This window comes from Ursus americanus, chromosome 5 (genome assembly GCF_024610735.1).
Source record: "Ursus americanus isolate L20-20 chromosome 5, mUrsAme1.1.p, whole genome shotgun sequence".
Lineage (NCBI taxonomy): Eukaryota > Metazoa > Chordata > Mammalia > Carnivora > Ursidae > Ursus > Ursus americanus.
The window spans coordinates 28545547-28563136 of NC_142131.1; the positions used below are offsets into that span (position 1 = coordinate 28545547).

At 38.6% G+C, this 17590-nt stretch overlaps 1 protein-coding gene across 3 annotated transcripts in view; it reads left to right on the forward strand.

Annotated features, from left to right (window-relative positions):
- Nucleotides 1-7212, forward strand: part of LHFPL2 (LHFPL tetraspan subfamily member 2) — a 150566-nt gene extending 143354 nt beyond the window's left edge. For all 3 annotated transcript variants that reach the window (XM_087862046.1, XM_087862045.1, XM_045796413.2), the window contains one exon: nt 3121-7212. In XM_087862046.1, coding sequence (XP_087718172.1) covers nt 3121-3377 — 257 coding nt within the window. In that variant the 3' untranslated portion in view covers nt 3378-7212. The remainder of the gene's footprint in view (nt 1-3120) is intronic.
- Nucleotides 7213-17590: the final 10378 nt, after the last annotated feature.

A 17590-nucleotide genomic window follows, 5' to 3' on the forward strand; every position in this document is an offset into this window, starting at 1 on the left:
TTAACTATGTTCCAAGCACTGGCTTGAGTACTGGCTTTAGAGTGGTAAATATATAATACAAAAATCCCTGCCCTGATGGAGTTTCAGGTCTAGGGTGGAAAAGGATAACAGTTAAAAGAAGTAAAATAGTAGGCTGAACTCTAGGACAGTCCATTTTTATAATCAAAAATCATCAAATAGTGAAAGTTTCATGTGACTCAAGTCTATTCTGTGTTCGTTATTGCTAGGAGAAATAAAGCAAGGAAAGGAGGGAGGTAGGTGGTTGGAATTTTGAGTGGACTGGAAGGCCACACGCACAGGGTGGCATGTGCATGTAGCCTAAGCTGTGTGGAAGGAAAGCACTGCGGGTGAGGGGAACAGCAGGTGTGCAGGCCCGAGCACGGCTGGGACGTGTGCCCAAGGAAGAGCCGTCTGGCTGGTGAGGCTGGAGTAGAGTACGCATGGGTGAGAAAGGCACAGGTGAGTCTGAATACGTGATAGGGAGCCAGATTATTGGGCCTTGAAGGCCAAAGAGAAAGCTGGATTTTATCCTGAGATGGGGAACTGTGATGGGTTTTTTTCCTCACTTTTACTAAGAAGCAAAAAGAATCTTTTCAGGTAGTGTTTTATGACTAAGGAATGCTTATTAGGGCCCAGGCTGGAGTCGGGATGTTGTGAGGACTAACTGTGGCAGTCACTAGAGAGGCAACCTGAATTGTTAAACTTACTGGAATTTCTTCGGTAGAGAGCCTTTGTCTAAATACTAGAGAGATGAAAAATGGGATTTTTAAATTTTTATTTTTGCTCACCTGAAGGCCTCCTGTTCTCTTTCTCTCATTGAGGCGTACATCCTGCATTTTCATGGCATCAGTTGTGTTCATGACAACTCTGATGAGTGCTGGGAGGAGAGGTGACCAGCCAGGGCAAGGTAGACAGTGGCAGTTTCCATCCTCTGACACACTGACCCTCTGAGAATTTGGATAAGGCACTCTTGGTGTTGGTGGAGGCTGGCTGCCTGTGGATTCGGCACAGATCCCATCCCGTGGGGCTTGCAGACATACCCTAGCCCCCTGAGGTCATGACCTGAGCTGAAGGCAGACGCTTAACTGAGCCACCAGGCGCCCAACACCTGGAACTTTTAGAGGGAGAAGCAGCTAATGCTCCCTTGCCGGGGAGAGGCACTAGAGCTTGGCCGTAGAGGCGGCGTGCCGGAGAGCGCCTCCGAATCCTTACGGAAGTCCAGTGAGGCCACCTCACTGTTTCCACGGTGGTAACTGAGGACCTGAGGGAGGAGACTACCAGACGGCTGTCTACCTCGGGGGAGCTTTCCTAGGGACGGAGATGGGGATTAATCAGGCCTTATCATAGGCCTTAGAGACAGAGAAGAATTAGCTCAGTAGATTGAGATCTCCCCAGCAGAGTAAGATATGTTCAGATGGAGAACAGATTATTCTTCCAAGGGTATTAAATTGTAGCTTGGGTTCTCTCCCTCCCCAAATTATTACACCTTTCAAAACATATATACCCTCAAAACGGACCTCATTTGCTTATTCATAAAAGTGGTAAACTTTAAACTGTGCTTGTGTTTATATATGAGAGAGGTCCGCCAGAGGCTTTAACCTATTATCAGTTGCTAGTCTGTGTTCCAGTTTTGTTACAGCTGTTACTGTTATGGACGTATAAAGTATTTTTTAAACACTTCAATAATCCACAGTCACTTTGAGGTAAGGATTAGCCAGTTGTACAAAAGGTGAAGAATCATAACCAGACAAGTTAAGAGACCTCTCTAAGGTCACCCAGCTCATAAATGGCAAGAGCTTGGATTCAGACCTTGATGGTACCCTTACCTCAGAGCTCTTAATTACTAACCAGCCCACCTCTTAACTTAGCAAGTCTTTGCTAAACCCTTGCATATTCCAGAGTACCAACACATTCTCCACTGGCAGTCTTACTCTTGGGGGAATTAGCTCCATGCTCCCAGTCATTTCTAACAGCACCTCCCTGGAATGACTCGGTGAGGTGTCTTTCACTTCTAACCCTGGAGTGCATTTCCCTGCCCCCTGCCCAGCACTCTGACCTATGCAGAAATAAAGGGTTGCAATGTTAGAAAGACTTCTTTTTTGAAGCACTCTTCTTCAGACAGTGAACACACGAACCACTTCCCTGTATTCCAGCCTTGTTAGAAAGTCCCCTAAGGCCTCCAGAGCAGAACAATGGGATTCATTTGCAAAGTAGGGAAAATCAGATCCGAACTGTTCTAGGAGCACTGGCAAGAAGATGCCATCGACCACTATGAAACACTGTCTTTGATCATCCGTCAATTCAGTCCTGTTCTTTTTATGGGAGAGTTCCTGTAAATGACTTAGAAGTTTTCGTGTGTAGAGAACTTCAGTAAAGGTAGGACAAGAGAATTTAGAACCATGATTAAATTTTGAGGTTAAAATTGCCTAAAAAACAGCTTCTGGGGGTATGAAGTTAGCAATCTTGATGTATATTAGGTATCATTTTGCAGAGAATACCGTCTTTCTCCTGCCACATAAAATAAAGCCATCCTCTTGCAGCTGTTCCAACACAAAAGCAGCCATGGTCTACAGCCAAATGGGCATAGGGTACATTCCAATAAAACTTTTATTTACAGGGGTGCCTGGATGGCTCAGGTTGTGACCCTAGGGTCCTGGGATCAGGTCCTGCATCAGGCTCCTTGCTCAGTGGGGAGCCTGCTTCTCCCTCTGCGCCCCCCCCCCAGCTTGCGCTCTCTCTCACTCACGCTCTCTCAAATAAAATCTTAAAAACAAACTTCACAGAGCCAAGTCCACGTTTGAGCTAGTTGGCCAGCCTCTGCCTTAGACCAAAAGGGAAATGCTCACTGTAATAAGAGTTGTGAGAAGAAATAGTAACAAGTTTAATGTTGCTTTTCTAGAAGAGAAATTATTAATGGATTCACATTCCAACATATACAAAGGAGGCGAGATCTGTCTCTAGGGAAGTGATGGTCTTTCTTGATCAGATCAGATGAGTTGCATGACACAGTCCCAGTGCTCCTACAACACAGATGGCGCAGCCCAAAGCAGGACATGAGTAGCAGTGACAGCCGTGTGTGAAGCCAGGGGGGGTTCACCTGTTTCCTCTTCTGCCTTGCAGGCTTGTTCCTTATCCTGGGTCTGATCCTCTACCCCGCTGGCTGGGGCTGCCAGAAGGCCATAGGCTACTGCGGACACTATGCATCGGCCTACAAACCCGGAGACTGCTCCTTGGGCTGGGCCTTCTACACCGCCATCGGAGGCACAGTCCTCACCTTCGTCTGTGCCGTCTTCTCCGCACAAGCAGAAATCGCAACCTCCAGTGACAAGGTACAGGAAGAAATCGAGGAGGGGAAAAACCTTATCTGCCTCCTCTAGTTTGGAAGAGACACAAATGCCATTTTCTTCTGTGTGACCTTGTGAAACAGTACCCCTCTGGTTCCATCGTCTGAGTCAAGTGAAGAACTAGCCTTTATCTACGAAAGCCTACATTCCACGGCGCCAAGCCTTAACAGGACCAGTGCAAGGCAACATCCAGCTAAGTGACTGCACTCAGGGGCCAGAGTTCAAACTGTCAGAGATGGAATATGAAACTACTGTGTGAACCCTGACACGTAGTTGACAAGTCTGTCTGACTCCATCTTCGCCAAGGCTCCTGAAGGATCATGATCTAAACCATTACGGGAGCAGCTCTTCTGGTAACAGGAGGCTGTGAGCTAGACTGCAGGCTGTTCTGAGATGTATTTCTGCCACAAGGTTCGTGCCTGTAAGCATCACTGCCTCGGAATGAGGTTTTGGGGTTGGTGTTTTTGTCCCTCCTAGTTCTTGAGACTAAAATGAAGACTGTGTACTTACTGGGGATAGGTTATGTGCTCGAGGGAGTAAGACACTGCTTCTTACGACCAGAGGGGCCAGAAGGTCAGTGTGGAATCTGACTGTGGGACTTCCTCTAGGCTGAATTCCAGGGTAAGGTTGGATCAGTGAACTGCCCCTCCAAGATTTTATTAATCTGAGTAAGGAAAGAATAAGGACCTATATGATCATGGGAATAAGAGTAGCAAATCCTGCTAGTGAAGACAAATTCATTCCACTGCCCAGCAGTCAGGCTAGCACCAGTATTGGCCCAGTCCCCTCTTCTAAAGGAGATCCCATGTTTTTCTCCTAGGGTTAGGATTGAGCTTTGACTGCCAAAGGAAACCTCACCCTGGTTCCTCATTCCAGGAACAGAGGTCTCCAAGCCAACTGTGGCTCACTCTGATGTTCACTGGGAGAACTTGCCAGAATCTCAGCACTTGTGGGGAGACCTTTTCCCACTGTTTGGTAACCATGTGTAACCATGTGGTAGTTAGCTGTATTTTCAACCCCAGCAGCAACAGAATGACCTTTTTTGCGGGAAAAAAAAAAGGAGCTAGTCATGGGAAGTTAAGTTTCTCCAGTTACTAGTGGTGTTCCTGAAAGCAAACTGAAAGAACATTAAAATTACTTCAGTGGGTGAGTTGCAGCAAGCCTTCATACCCAGAGAAGCACAGAGTAGAAATTTAATGCAAAAATGAAAGCTAGATCAAGCCCATACCACCTGCCTATGTCTGTTTACAAAAAGAACGAAACACCACTATTAAAAAGGATTCAGGACCTTATAATCTAGTTTCTATAAATTGCCAATAAAATTCAGAAAAATGGTATTAGCAACCGCCTCAAATTTACTTTGGACTGATCTCAGTGGCAAGAACCTAGCTGGGTATTACCTGAAGCTTCAGAATTACAGGATGACAGAAACACTCCTTCACACTATAAGCAAGTGGAGTGGACCTATGAGATTTCTGGAAGAATTAAAAGTATAGGTCTGTTTGGGCTTCTGAATCTGTTCACTTGAGAGCTTACTTTGTTTTGAAAACTTAACAAATAATGGCTTGCACCTTCTTTGGGTTAAGGTATTATATGCTAAGTGCCACCAGGCATAGAAACCTGATTCGGGTTTTACAACAGTGCCCGAAGTGAATCATCTCCAGGCTGAGTCTAAAACCATGCCTTCCTGCAAACAAGTTGCTTTGTATGTAGATGGAATGGAGCAACTCAAGTTTTATTCCCTTCTGGCCTTTGGCCTATACCACAAACCATCTTATCACACAGATGCAAGAGCTAAGGGCAAGAGGAGTGGTGGTGTAGAACCAGGCCTTCAGCAGTTCACCATTCTTAGACCAAAGTTCAGAATAAGCAAGATTTAAGTCCTACAACTTTTTTTTTGAAAAGAGAAGGGGTAAATAGTTCTCCTCCTAGCAGCTTACTGTACAGGCGCAGGAAGCATTAGCCCTCTAACACCACACAGAAAGAGGTTCTGGAAGCCAGTGGACAGGGCTCCTGTCCCTGCCGTGTATTTTTATGCTCTAATTAACTAACTCCCAATGCCTACAGTAACTACTTTTTAAACCCTGGCAGTAATTTTCATTCAAAAAAAACAGCGGGGGGGGGGGGGGTCTCCTTTCATCAGCAGGTTCGCTCTACTGTTTTTTTTACTGTACAAAATCAGTGTTCGGAAATGGGTTCTCTAACTCCCTTTTTACAGACAGGTTAAAGTCCTAAGCCCTGAGGACCTTCCGAGAATGTCCACCATCTTTACTACCTGAAAGGTGGGGACATCTATCTCTAGGACACCCTGATAAACAGTAGTCACAAGTGAAAATGTTACTTCAAGAAATTCACTTGACAGTGTTTTTATTCCATTAGTCTGCTACAGATGACAAAGCGTGCACACACACACACACACACATCACCCCAAACCACTAAAAACTACTTAAACACTGAATAAGCAAAGCAGAGGTGGAATTTCTGTAGCAGAGACAGAGTAAGAACTAATGCTGGGCCTTTTAAACCGTCAGTCCATTAGCCAGGCTTTGGGAAAAATGAAACCTTAAAATCATGCTAGTCTACACCAAAACTGTACAGCTGTTTGTTTAAAAACCACTGAAGATGAGGAACGTATTAGAAATATATTAAACAATTGGACTGATCATTGACCCACATTTTCCTAATAAATATCAGTCACCTAATCACCTCAGTCCAAAAATCTAATACACCTGAACCATTACTACTACCAGAAAAGTCTTATTTATTTTTGCCTGCATTTGCGCTTAAAGTTTTGCGATGGGCTGGGCTTCTCAATGAACTCCAAGAAGGCAGAAATACTTGCGTTGAATTCTGTGGATTTTTTAAACCTGTGTGCTAATTCAACAATGTTACATTAATTGTGTAAGGGTTTTTGTATAGTTTTCAAACATCTGTGGTGTAATGATCTTTGTTAAACATGTAAAGTGCCATAGTCTTTTTTTTTATGTGTAGCATATTTAAAATAATAGATTATATGTATATTATACATACACAGGTCTGTGTGAAAGATGTGCAATAACAAAGGTGTATGTAGGTTTTGTTTTTTTGGAAACTGGACAGGAGTCAGAACAGGGATTGTTTCTGTTTTGGCAAAGGAGAGTTAAACATTTTTGCCTTCATGGCCTAGTCATTAACCCATAACAATTTAAATGCTACACAAACCGATGTGAAGAAAAGACTGGTATGAAATCATTTATTCCTGGGTCTAAATTAATCACTAGATTTACGTGAAAATTAAGCCAGCATCAGGCCCAGTTAATAATGCTAGTCTTTTATGTGAAATGTGAAGCTGCCACGTTGCCTTTTCTGTTAGTGCAAAAACTAGTAGCTGGTACATAATCACTAAGGAGCTTTCTCTTAACATGCTTTGATAGACCACGTTAATGCTAGACCACTATTTAAGGGCTGATCTCACACCTTAGCCATAAGAGTCTGGCTTAGAACAGACCTCTCTGTGCAATAACATGTGGCCACTAGAAATCCCTGGCCTGCGTTTGTATTTGGGCAGTGATGACTCCCAAGGGCCAAAAGAGTTAAAGGCATGACTGGGATTTCTTCGGAGACTGTGGTGAAACTCCTTCCAAGGCTGGGGGGTCATTAGGTGCTTTGGAGGAACTCAGCCTCACTTGCTATTCAGTAGCCACTTGAGCCAAACAGAAAACTGTATTTACCGCTAATGGACTCAATTTGAGCCTTCAAATTTATGGTTATCCTATTATATTGTAAACTAATACGTTGTTTGTCTAGCATTGATTAGGTTCCTGTGCATATGTATTTCACAACGCCCTCCCCTCCCCAGATCAGAATTAAACCAGATTTTGGAAACTCATTCTGATTTTTTCAAGTCTGTTAGTTTCAACAACTGTCAAGCAAACACCTACCAGTCAACTTTTACTTTAAACACTAACTTATTATTAATGATAGGGGGAAAATGTTGAGGTTTTTTTAACTATACCATTCATTGGTCACATATATATCTCTACCTTAGGTTGACTTTAACTTCGAGATTAAGTACCTATTTCTTTCTTGGAGAAGCATCAACATAAATGAGGGGGGGAACTCTCAAATATTATACAAATATCTTAATTTTACAGTAAATTTAAGAAATACGAAAACGTTTCCAAGTATTAACACTTTTCAAAAAAACATGTATAATAATGACAAGAAAGTCAGTTGAAGGGTACAGTCTCTTCCAACAAAAATACCGAAATTAAAAGCCAGTCGTGGGGCAGGTGCACACCCACCTTTCCTGAAGGTAATCCTGCCCATAGAAAGCCTCATCAAGAAGCAGAATTCTCCTTCAGAAATTCAAAGATGACAATAATAACACTTCTCATAAACTCTCACTCAACTCTGCATATCCCATGAGGCACTTACCTGATAGAATAAACAAAAATGGCTCTTTCAACAGCCCGCGACAGCTGAAACTACTTTTACGCTTTGGCTTCTAAAGATACCTGACATTTGCTAAGTCTCTAATATAAACAAAAATTAAAAACTGACAAAATTATCCAAATCACAAAAGAAAAAAATTTCCAAAAAAATTAGGATCTAGGTAGTCCAAACAAAATTGGAAATTTTCACTTGCTTTTTCAGTTATCACATCTTCAATCCAAAAGAGAAAGGACCCTGGCTTTACATGTCAGCGGAGGCTGGAAAACCCTCACATGTGCTTCCCATTTCATCCTTAGTTTTTACTTGGCAGTTTTGCTACTGGATCAGCTTCCCATGATTGATCTTCCTGGAACACTGCATTCAACTTACTCCTAGCTCTCCTTAAAAAGTCTTTCCTTAACATAAAACCACTTAAGAACAGTCTTGACTATTGAAAAATTGGACATTTTAAGTGGGTTATTTCAGTGGTTTGCATTAATTCACTACCTTTTCAACTCTCAACACTAAAGAATAACGGCATCAAAGCCAATGTTTAGCTTACTCTTAAAAGCAGCAAGAACCAATAATTGCCTTTATTTCAGAGTCCCTATCAGCTGCTTAATCATTTGGCTGGGGCCATCTAGCTGCTGTCCCTACTGCTATCATCTTCCTTGCAGCTTCTTCCTCACCCTGGAGCGTTCTGCGAGATAAGTCTTAAGCTGTGAACTGCTCATTTTGCTGAGGTACACAGGATGTAGATAAAAGCGTAAATAAGTAAGAGGAAGCAGTAAAACCACATGGGAAGGAAAAGTCAATCAAGTAACATGTAGATATTAGCAGCTCTTCGGCTTTTTATAGTCAAATATCCTGAAAAATCTAACACCTAGAGGCAAGCAGTCAACCAAGTGCCTATGAAGGAAACCACTATGACCTAATCTCAAAAGAAGAAAGCCTCAATTAAGGCAGGTGATGGTGAAGACCAGGAGATGAATCAGGTATGCTTTGGAAAAAGAACGGACAGTTCGGTGACTAGTTAGAAGCCGGGGGGAGTTGGGGGTGGGAGGGGAGGAAAGAAGAGGAGCTTGGGCAGACTGGGTGGGAAGTGATGGTATCACCAACATCAGAAATTAAAGAGGAGCAGAAACAGCATAAAGTGGAAAGCTTCGGCTTAGGTTGCCAAAAGTCCTGTGTGCAGCCAGGAATACACTGTGAAGACCAGGTTAGACAAAGAGATTCGGAAATGACAGACAACAAGAGTTCTGAATTACTGTGTACTTTCTATGTGCACATACTGTGGTAAGCACTTCATTTATTCATCAAAACCCCATGAACAGAAAATTATCCTCATGTTATAGATTGTTACTCAAGTAACTGAACTAAACGGAATTTTCCCTAGGTTAAAAGCTAGTAAGTGGCAAAGCCAAGGCTCAAAGATGGGTTTGACATCCAAGTCTATATTCTCAAACAGTGACAGTTTCCTTGTACCTAAAATGTACATGATGAAAAGGAGGCCAATACGAATCCTGGGGGAACACCAACATGTCTGCATAGTTAAATCTTAGAATAACTTCTAAGCACAACTCCAAAAGACCACACCATAAGATGACAACTGATGAAAACTGCTCTCTCCTCCCTTTGAGAGAAAGACCTGGTAGTTTTTCTTACCTTTGATGGTGACACCCTGTCTCAACTCACTCAATCCTGAAAAGTACCACTAAAAATTCATCAGGATATATGATTGTGGTTAAACAGATGATGCTTTGATAATTATTATTTTACTATAAATAATCTATCATCCAGGGTAAGCAGCTATTATTAGCTAAAAAGCCTATTTTAGTAGTTAACCTAATAAGGATTTGACTTCAACTAAAGTTTCTCCAAACACACACACAAATGCCAAAGACCATTTGGTAATGGTACAGCAGGTACTCACCCGCACGCAGGGCTAGGCCTTGGTGTAGAGACTTCAAATACATGCTGTGATTTTTTTTCTTGGGTACTGATTTTTTTCCTAGGGTCCACTGTCCCTAAAGGATGGATATGAATTATGGATATGAATTATGAATCTGGAAAGATGGAAAGGAAACCGTTGGAGAGAAGTGATACCATGGTACCATGGGGCAGAGGCAGCCCCATATGTAGCAGGAGTCATGGGTCTAGCTGCCCCTTCACCACGGCTCACTGAATGACTAGGATAATCTACTCGTCTATAAAAATGGGGCCCATAATAGAAATTACATCATAGGTTTGGTGTGAGGATTAAGTGATATATTAAAGCAGTTAGTACACTCTCTGGTATAAAGTCCTCAATAAGTTACTAGAAGAAAATTAAGAGAATGTTCTGTCTGCCCAGACTGTCATTTAATCTTAAGAGTTAATGCTAAAAACTTGTGAAGAATAACATAACTTGTTGTTAAAACCAATCTAATTTTACCGAGAGAGGGTCACTGGATTGGCTACCTGAGGCCACCATTTCTTTTTCCATCCTAATCATCTTTAACTTAGTGCTTTCAGGAAGAGGAAGATTTCTCTGTGGATGCAGTATACGTGGTCAATCCTATTTAGCAAAACCAAAAAGATAAATAGGTTAGTGTTGACTTAGCCCATCATCTATGGGACACCAGAATCTAACAAAACAAACCTGATTATTTGTCAAGACCTACTGGTAGCAAAGACTTTAGAAAAGGAACATGCAATGTTGGCAGAGTGTGGATAGAGAAGACATTTCAGACAATACTGATGGGGGATAAGTTGATAAAATTTTCTGGAACAGTTTGGCAGTGCAAATCAAAGGTCTTTAAAAATATGCTTGTTTTGGGCACCTGGCTGGCACAGTTGGTAGAGCATGTGACTCAATCTTGGAGTTGTAAGTTCAAGCCCCACACTGGGGGTAGAGTTTACTTTAAAAAAAATAACTTAAGTTTTGACCCAGCAATTTGTCCTAAAGAAGTAACAAAAGGCTAGGCCCCCAAACTTAGGAACAATACATTCTCTGATAAATTATTAATACAAAAACATGAAAATCAGAACTTATTGGAGTAACAAGAAATAACAAAACAATTAACAAAATGGCAATAAGTATATAACTATCAATAATTACTTTAAATGTAAATGGACTCAATTCTTCTCAAAAGACATAATAGTGGCTGAATGTTGGATTAAAAAAACAAGACCGAACTTTATGCTGTCTAGAAGAGATTCAGTTCAGATCTAATGGCACACACAGATTGAAAGTGAAGGTATAAAAATATCTCTCATGTAAAAATAACCAAAAGAAAACTGGATTAATAATACTTACATGAGACAGAATAGACTTTAAAATAAAGACAGTAAAAAAAGACAAAGAAGGGCATTACATAATGATAAATGGGTCAATCCAACAAGATGACATAATATTTATAAATATTTATGCACCCAACACACGAGCATCTAAATATATAAAGCAAATATTAACAGATCTAAAGGGAAAGAGAGACAAAACAACACAATGAAATATAATAATAGTAGGACATTATAGTAGGACATTCAATGAATAGATCATCCAGACAGAAAATCATTAGGTAAACACTGGTCTTGAACGATACATTAGACCAGATGGATATTAGACTAGATATATACAGAGCATTCCATCTAAAAGCAGCAGCAAACATTCTTCTCAAGTGCACATGAAACATTCTCCAGGACATAACATATGTAAGGTTACAAAAACAATTCTTAATAAATTTAAGAGAATAATTCATATCAGGCATCTTTTCCAACCATAATGGTATGAAACTAGAAACCAATTACAAGAATAAAACTGGAAATTTACAAAAATGTGGAGATTAAACATGCAACTGTGAACAACCAATGGGTCAATAAAATCAAAAGAGAAATCAAAAATACATTGAGATAAACAAAAGTGCAAACACAACACACCAAAAAGTATGTGATGCAGCAAAAAGAGTTCTGAGAGAGGCTCATAGTAATACAGGCCTACCTTAAGAAACACAAAAACCTCAAATGATCTAATTTCATACCTCAAAGAACTAGAAAAAGAACAAGCAAAGCCCAAAGTTAGAAGAAGGAAAAAATAACAGAGAAGAAATAAATGAAAAAAAAGACTAAAAACAAGAGAAAAGATCAATGGAACTAAGAACTGGTTGTTTCAAAATATAAACATAAATTGACAAACCTTTAGCTAGACTTATCAAGGAAAAAAGAGCACTCAAAAAGAATCAGAAGACTTTAAAAAGATACCTCAGAAATACAAAAGATGTTGAGACTATTAAAAACAATTATATGCAAATAAAATGGACAACCTAGAAAAAATGGATAAATTCCTAGTGACATACAACCCTCCAACACTGAATCATGAAAAAACAGAGTCTGAATAGACTGATTACTAGTAAGGAGAGTGCATCAGTGATCAAAACCTCCAACAAATCAAAGGGTAGGACCAGATGGCTTTATGGGGAATTCTACATAACATTCAAAGAATTAATACCAATCATTCTCAAACTCTTCAAAAAAAACTGAAAAGGAGAGAATAATTCCAAACTCATTTTATGAGGCCAGCATTACCCTAATGAGTATCAGATAAGGACACCACAAGAAAAGAAAATTACAGGACAAAATCCCTGATAAACGTAAATGCAAAAGTCATCAAAAAATACTAGGAAACCAAATTTAACAATACATTAAAAGAATCATAAACCTTGATCAAGTAAGATTTATTCCAGGGATGCAAGGATGGTTCAACCACCACAAATCAATCTCATATACCACATTAACAAAATGAATGATAAAAATCATATGATCATCTCAATAGATGCAGAAAAATTTTTTTCACAAAATTCAACATTTATGATAAAAACTCTCAACAAAGTGAGTACAGAGGGAACATACCCTCTACAATAAAGGTGATAATATGACGAGGTGTTATATGACAAGCCCACAGCTAACACCATATTCAATAGTGAAAAGCTAGAAGCTTTTCCTCTAAGTTCAGGAATAAGACAAGGATGCCACTCTCACCATTTTTATTCGAAACACTATTGGAAATTTTATCCAATGCAAGAAGGCAAGAAAAAGAAACAAAGATACCCAAACTGGAAAGGAAGAAATAAAACTGTCACTATCTGTGGGTGACATTTTATATACAGAAAACCCTGAAGAGTTCACAGAAAAATGTTAGAATACATGAATTCAGTAAAATTTCAGGATACAAAGTTAACATACAAAAGATCTGTTATGCTTCTATACACTAACGACAATCTGTCACAGAAGAGGTCAAGGAAACAATCCCATTTACAATTGCATCAAAAAGACTAAAATAAGACATTGATGAAAGAAACCAGAGATGACACAAACAAATGGAAAGATATTTTCTGCTCACAGATTAGAAGAATTAATAATGCTAAAATGTCCATAGTAGGGGTGCCTGGGTGGCTCAGTTGGTTAAGTGTCTGCCTTTGGCTCAGGTCATGATCCCAGGGTCCTGGGATCAAGCCCCACATGGGGCCCCCTGCTCAGTGGGGCATCTGCTTTTCCCTCTCCCTCTGCCCTGCCCCCTGTTCATGCTCACTCACTCTCTCTCAAATAAAATCTTTTAAAAAAATAAAATGTCCATACTACTCAAAGCCATCTACAGACTCAGTGCAATCCCTATCAAAATTCAAATAGCATTTTTCAAAGAAATAAATAGGAAAGTCTGTATGGAACCACAAAAGACTCTGAATAACTAAAGAAAACCCAAGAACAAAACTGGAGGCATCACACTCCCTGATTTCAAACTATATTACAAAGCTATAGAAATCAAAACAGTATGATATTAGCCTAAAAGCAGACAGATCAATAGAACACAACAGAAAGCCCGGAAATAAACCCACATATACATGGCCAATTGATCTATGACAAAAGAGGCAAAAATATAAATGGGGAAAGAACAGTCTCTTCAATAAATGGTGTTGGGAAAACTGGACAGCCACATGCGAAAGAATGAAACTGGACCACTATTTTACACCATACACAAAAGTTAATGGATTAGAGAAGTGAATCTAAGACCTGAAACCATAAAACTCCTAGAAGAGAACATTGGTGGTAAGCTCCTTCACATTGACCTTGGCAATGATGTTTTGAATCTGACTCCAAAAGAAAAGGCAATAAAGCAAAAATAAACAAGCGGGACTACATCAAACTAAAAGGCCTGTGCACAGCAAAGGAAATCATCAGCAAAATGAAAAGGCAACCTACTGAATGGGAGAAAATATCTGCAATATGTGCATTTGGAATATTGGAATATTACTCAGCCTCCACCCCCCCAAATGGAATCTTACCATTGCAATATCATTTATGGACCTGGAAGACATTATGCTAAGTGAATTAAATCAGAGAAAGACAAATACTCTATGATCTCACTTATATGCAGAATCTAAAAGAAAACCTTTTTTTCAAAACAAACAATAAAACCCAAGCTCATAGATACAGAGAACGGACTGGTGGTTGCCAGAGGAGGGTAGAGAGGGTAAGTGAAATGGTGAAGGGAGTCAAAAGATACAAACTTCCAGTATTAATATAAGTAAGGCATGGGGATGTCATGTACAGCATGGTGACTGCAGTTAATAACACTGTACTGAATATTTGAAAGTTGCTAAGAGAATAAATCTTAAATATCCTCATCACAAGGAGAAAAGTTTTGTAACTATGTATGGTGATGGATGGTAATTAGACTTAGTGTGGTGATCATTTCACAGTGTACACAAATACTGAATCATTATGTTGTAATGAAACTAATGTTATATGTCAATTTTACCTCAATAAAATTTTCATTAAAAAATAACATGATACATGCATATAAGGGTAGCTATACAGGTATTAAATGTTATAGAAATATATTAAGAATATGAAAAAAGTTCAACATATATTCATATCATAGTTGAAAAAAGATTACAAACCACTTAAATTCTTTTAAAAGTAACAGGAAACCAACTCAAGATAGCTCCGAGAGAAAACAGAGTAAGAGTATTACTGGGACAATGGGATGAAATATGGGTGAGCTGCTGGGCATCATACAGGAAATGGAAAGCCATTAGGATATTTTTTATGTACTTCATCCTCCTTGTGCATTTTTGTCATTTAATGAGCAAAGTGTAAGCCTGCTATGGCTAGGTGACATCTTGTACCAGGGTGCTCTCAAGGGGCCCAAAGAGATGAGGCTAGTGAGAGTTAGATAAACATCCCCAGAGGACCTAGGACAAGAATGCGGAAGGGAAACTTATTTTTCAATTTGAGGATAAAAGTTGTCTTCCTAGAAAATTAATAGAAACATATAAGCCAAATTTTAATAGCAGTTATTTATTGGTATAAAATTATGAGCAACTTCTTCTTTTGCTTATAAGTATTTTCTAAAATTTATGTTCAAGTGTGTATTAATTTCATAAATTAAATTTTAGAAGCTTACTATCAGGCCATTATGACGTAATGCTAAATGAGAGAAAATAGAGTTTAAAAATCCACATTGTTTATATCCCTTAATTCTATAAAAAAATGTATGAATAGAAAAAGGATGGAAAAATACAATAAAACACCGGCACTGACAGACAAACCTAGATGACAGAATTACATACTATTTTTTTCTCATTCATTATTTTCCAATTATTTTCTAACAGGTATATATGACTTTCAAACTAGAAAAAATTTCAGGAATGTCTATGACCAATGGGCTGAGTTTTTTGTGTAGACTATAATATTGTAGGAACTACTCTGACCAGATAAAAGACAGCGATTTTTGGCCGAAGGAACAGCTGAAGAATACCATAAACTGCCACCAGTAACAACTACTCGCAACTGTGATTTACCTTAAGAGTCACCACCGACCTACAAAATACTAAATGAGTTCTGGAGGAATTCTAGGATTACATGTTAGGGCTCTAACTAACTAAAGAATTAAAAAATAAAATTTGCATGCTATGATTCTATAAATTGTAACTGTGTAGAGAAAATAATATTCAGAGTAATCTTATACAAGTTTATGAAACATTACTAGGTTGAAGAGGATTAACTATTTTTTATCCTATTAGAGAAAAGATAAAATGGGCTTCAGTGGCAGGAAGGTTTTAACTATATCATCAGCCATACAAGCCCAGAAAGATATAAGCTGATGGGGCACCTGGCTGGCTCAGTCCGCAGAGCATGCCACTCTTGATGTCCGGCTCCTAAGTTTGAGTCCTACACAGGGTGTAGCCATCACTTAAGTAAATAAAAAAAACCTAAAATTAAAAAAAAAAAAAGATAACCTGAAAAATAAATCAAGAGTTAGATAAACATAAAATTTAACACTCATTGCACTGCTACATGGTAGCTCCCATCTCCCCTGCCATTTGAAAATATAAACAGAGCTAAAGAAAATTCTACAGGTTGAAGGCTTTGTCTCACCAAAACCACAAAGTTAAATTGTAAATATGAAACTGATAGGAAGGGTAAGAACACTAGGGAAGGGTCTTTCCCTATTTTCCTAGAATCTTTACAGATATTTATCTAGTACAGATCAGTGGCAATGTCTGGCTTAGAAAATTTCTATAGATTTCTTTCTAGCTATCTATGTACTATGACAAAGCTCTAGATAGAGTAAGGTTTTAAAACACCCATCAATACAAAAAGCACGCTGTTTTATAAAATGTACCCTAAAATTCTAGTGGAGATACTTTACTTTCCATAATATTTAACCACTGAGATGTAACTTTTTAGTTTAATAAACAAGTATTTAAAACAACTCTAATGTTTACAATATATTATTCTACTCTTAATAAATTTATACTATGGTACTTGAAAATCTATCAAAGTAAGGCTTCTTTTATTTTTAACCATTATTTTTACATTAACCACTTTTATTTCACTTCTACAGGTCTTAATCACATGGAATCAAAAAAATCCCTCTAAACATTTTCCTTCAAGGAAAAATGGAAGGAAATACAGTGAAATGGTGTCTGACAGCCATGGTAATTCTAACAGGGGGAAATGTGCAAAACTGTAACAAACTCCATATAAACAGTTAGAACATAGATTTTTTACCAGTAAAGACATAAAATTAAATGCTAATGTGTCAGCATTTTCAGGAAAAGATATAGCAATAACTATAAAAGCATTATCCTAGTACAAATAAATTACAGGAACAACTAATAAACTCAATTTCACATAAATTCCCCATAAAATGTAAACCATACACATTAGCTCAACATGATTTATAGAAGATATACCCAATGAAAATCCAAACTCACTTTTTAGATAACACCCAGAAAATTTAAAATGCTCTTCCTATTTTAACACATATTTCTCAAGATAAGATTCACCACGAACATTTTAGATTTTTACATCCTCTTTAGATAACCCAAGTGAAAAATCCAACAATACACAAATAGGTACGTTCATCAGTACATAAAGCAACAACAGATAGCTAGGTTAGGAAACAGAACACAAGTTCAAGCTAGTCAATACAATACTAGTACAGAGGCATCCATTTTAACCCACAAGGAGAAACGTGAGCCACAAAACAGGTTTTCCATTTTGAATCTCATTAACTTCTAAATAGTATGTGTATTTTGACCTCAAAGTGATCAAAATATATGAGTGAAGCTCATGTTCCATCCCCTAAAAGGTCTAATCCAACAGAAAAATTCTCATTTTATGTTGCTCAGTTTTTAATGAAGTCTTTTATATTATTTAATTTCTTCAGCACATGATAGAATTATAGCTTCTTTAAAAATCAAATGTGAAATTTCTATATACATTAACCCCACAGCATCATCTCTACCTCTGAAACGCTAATATTGTGTTTAAAATTAGACAAACTAACA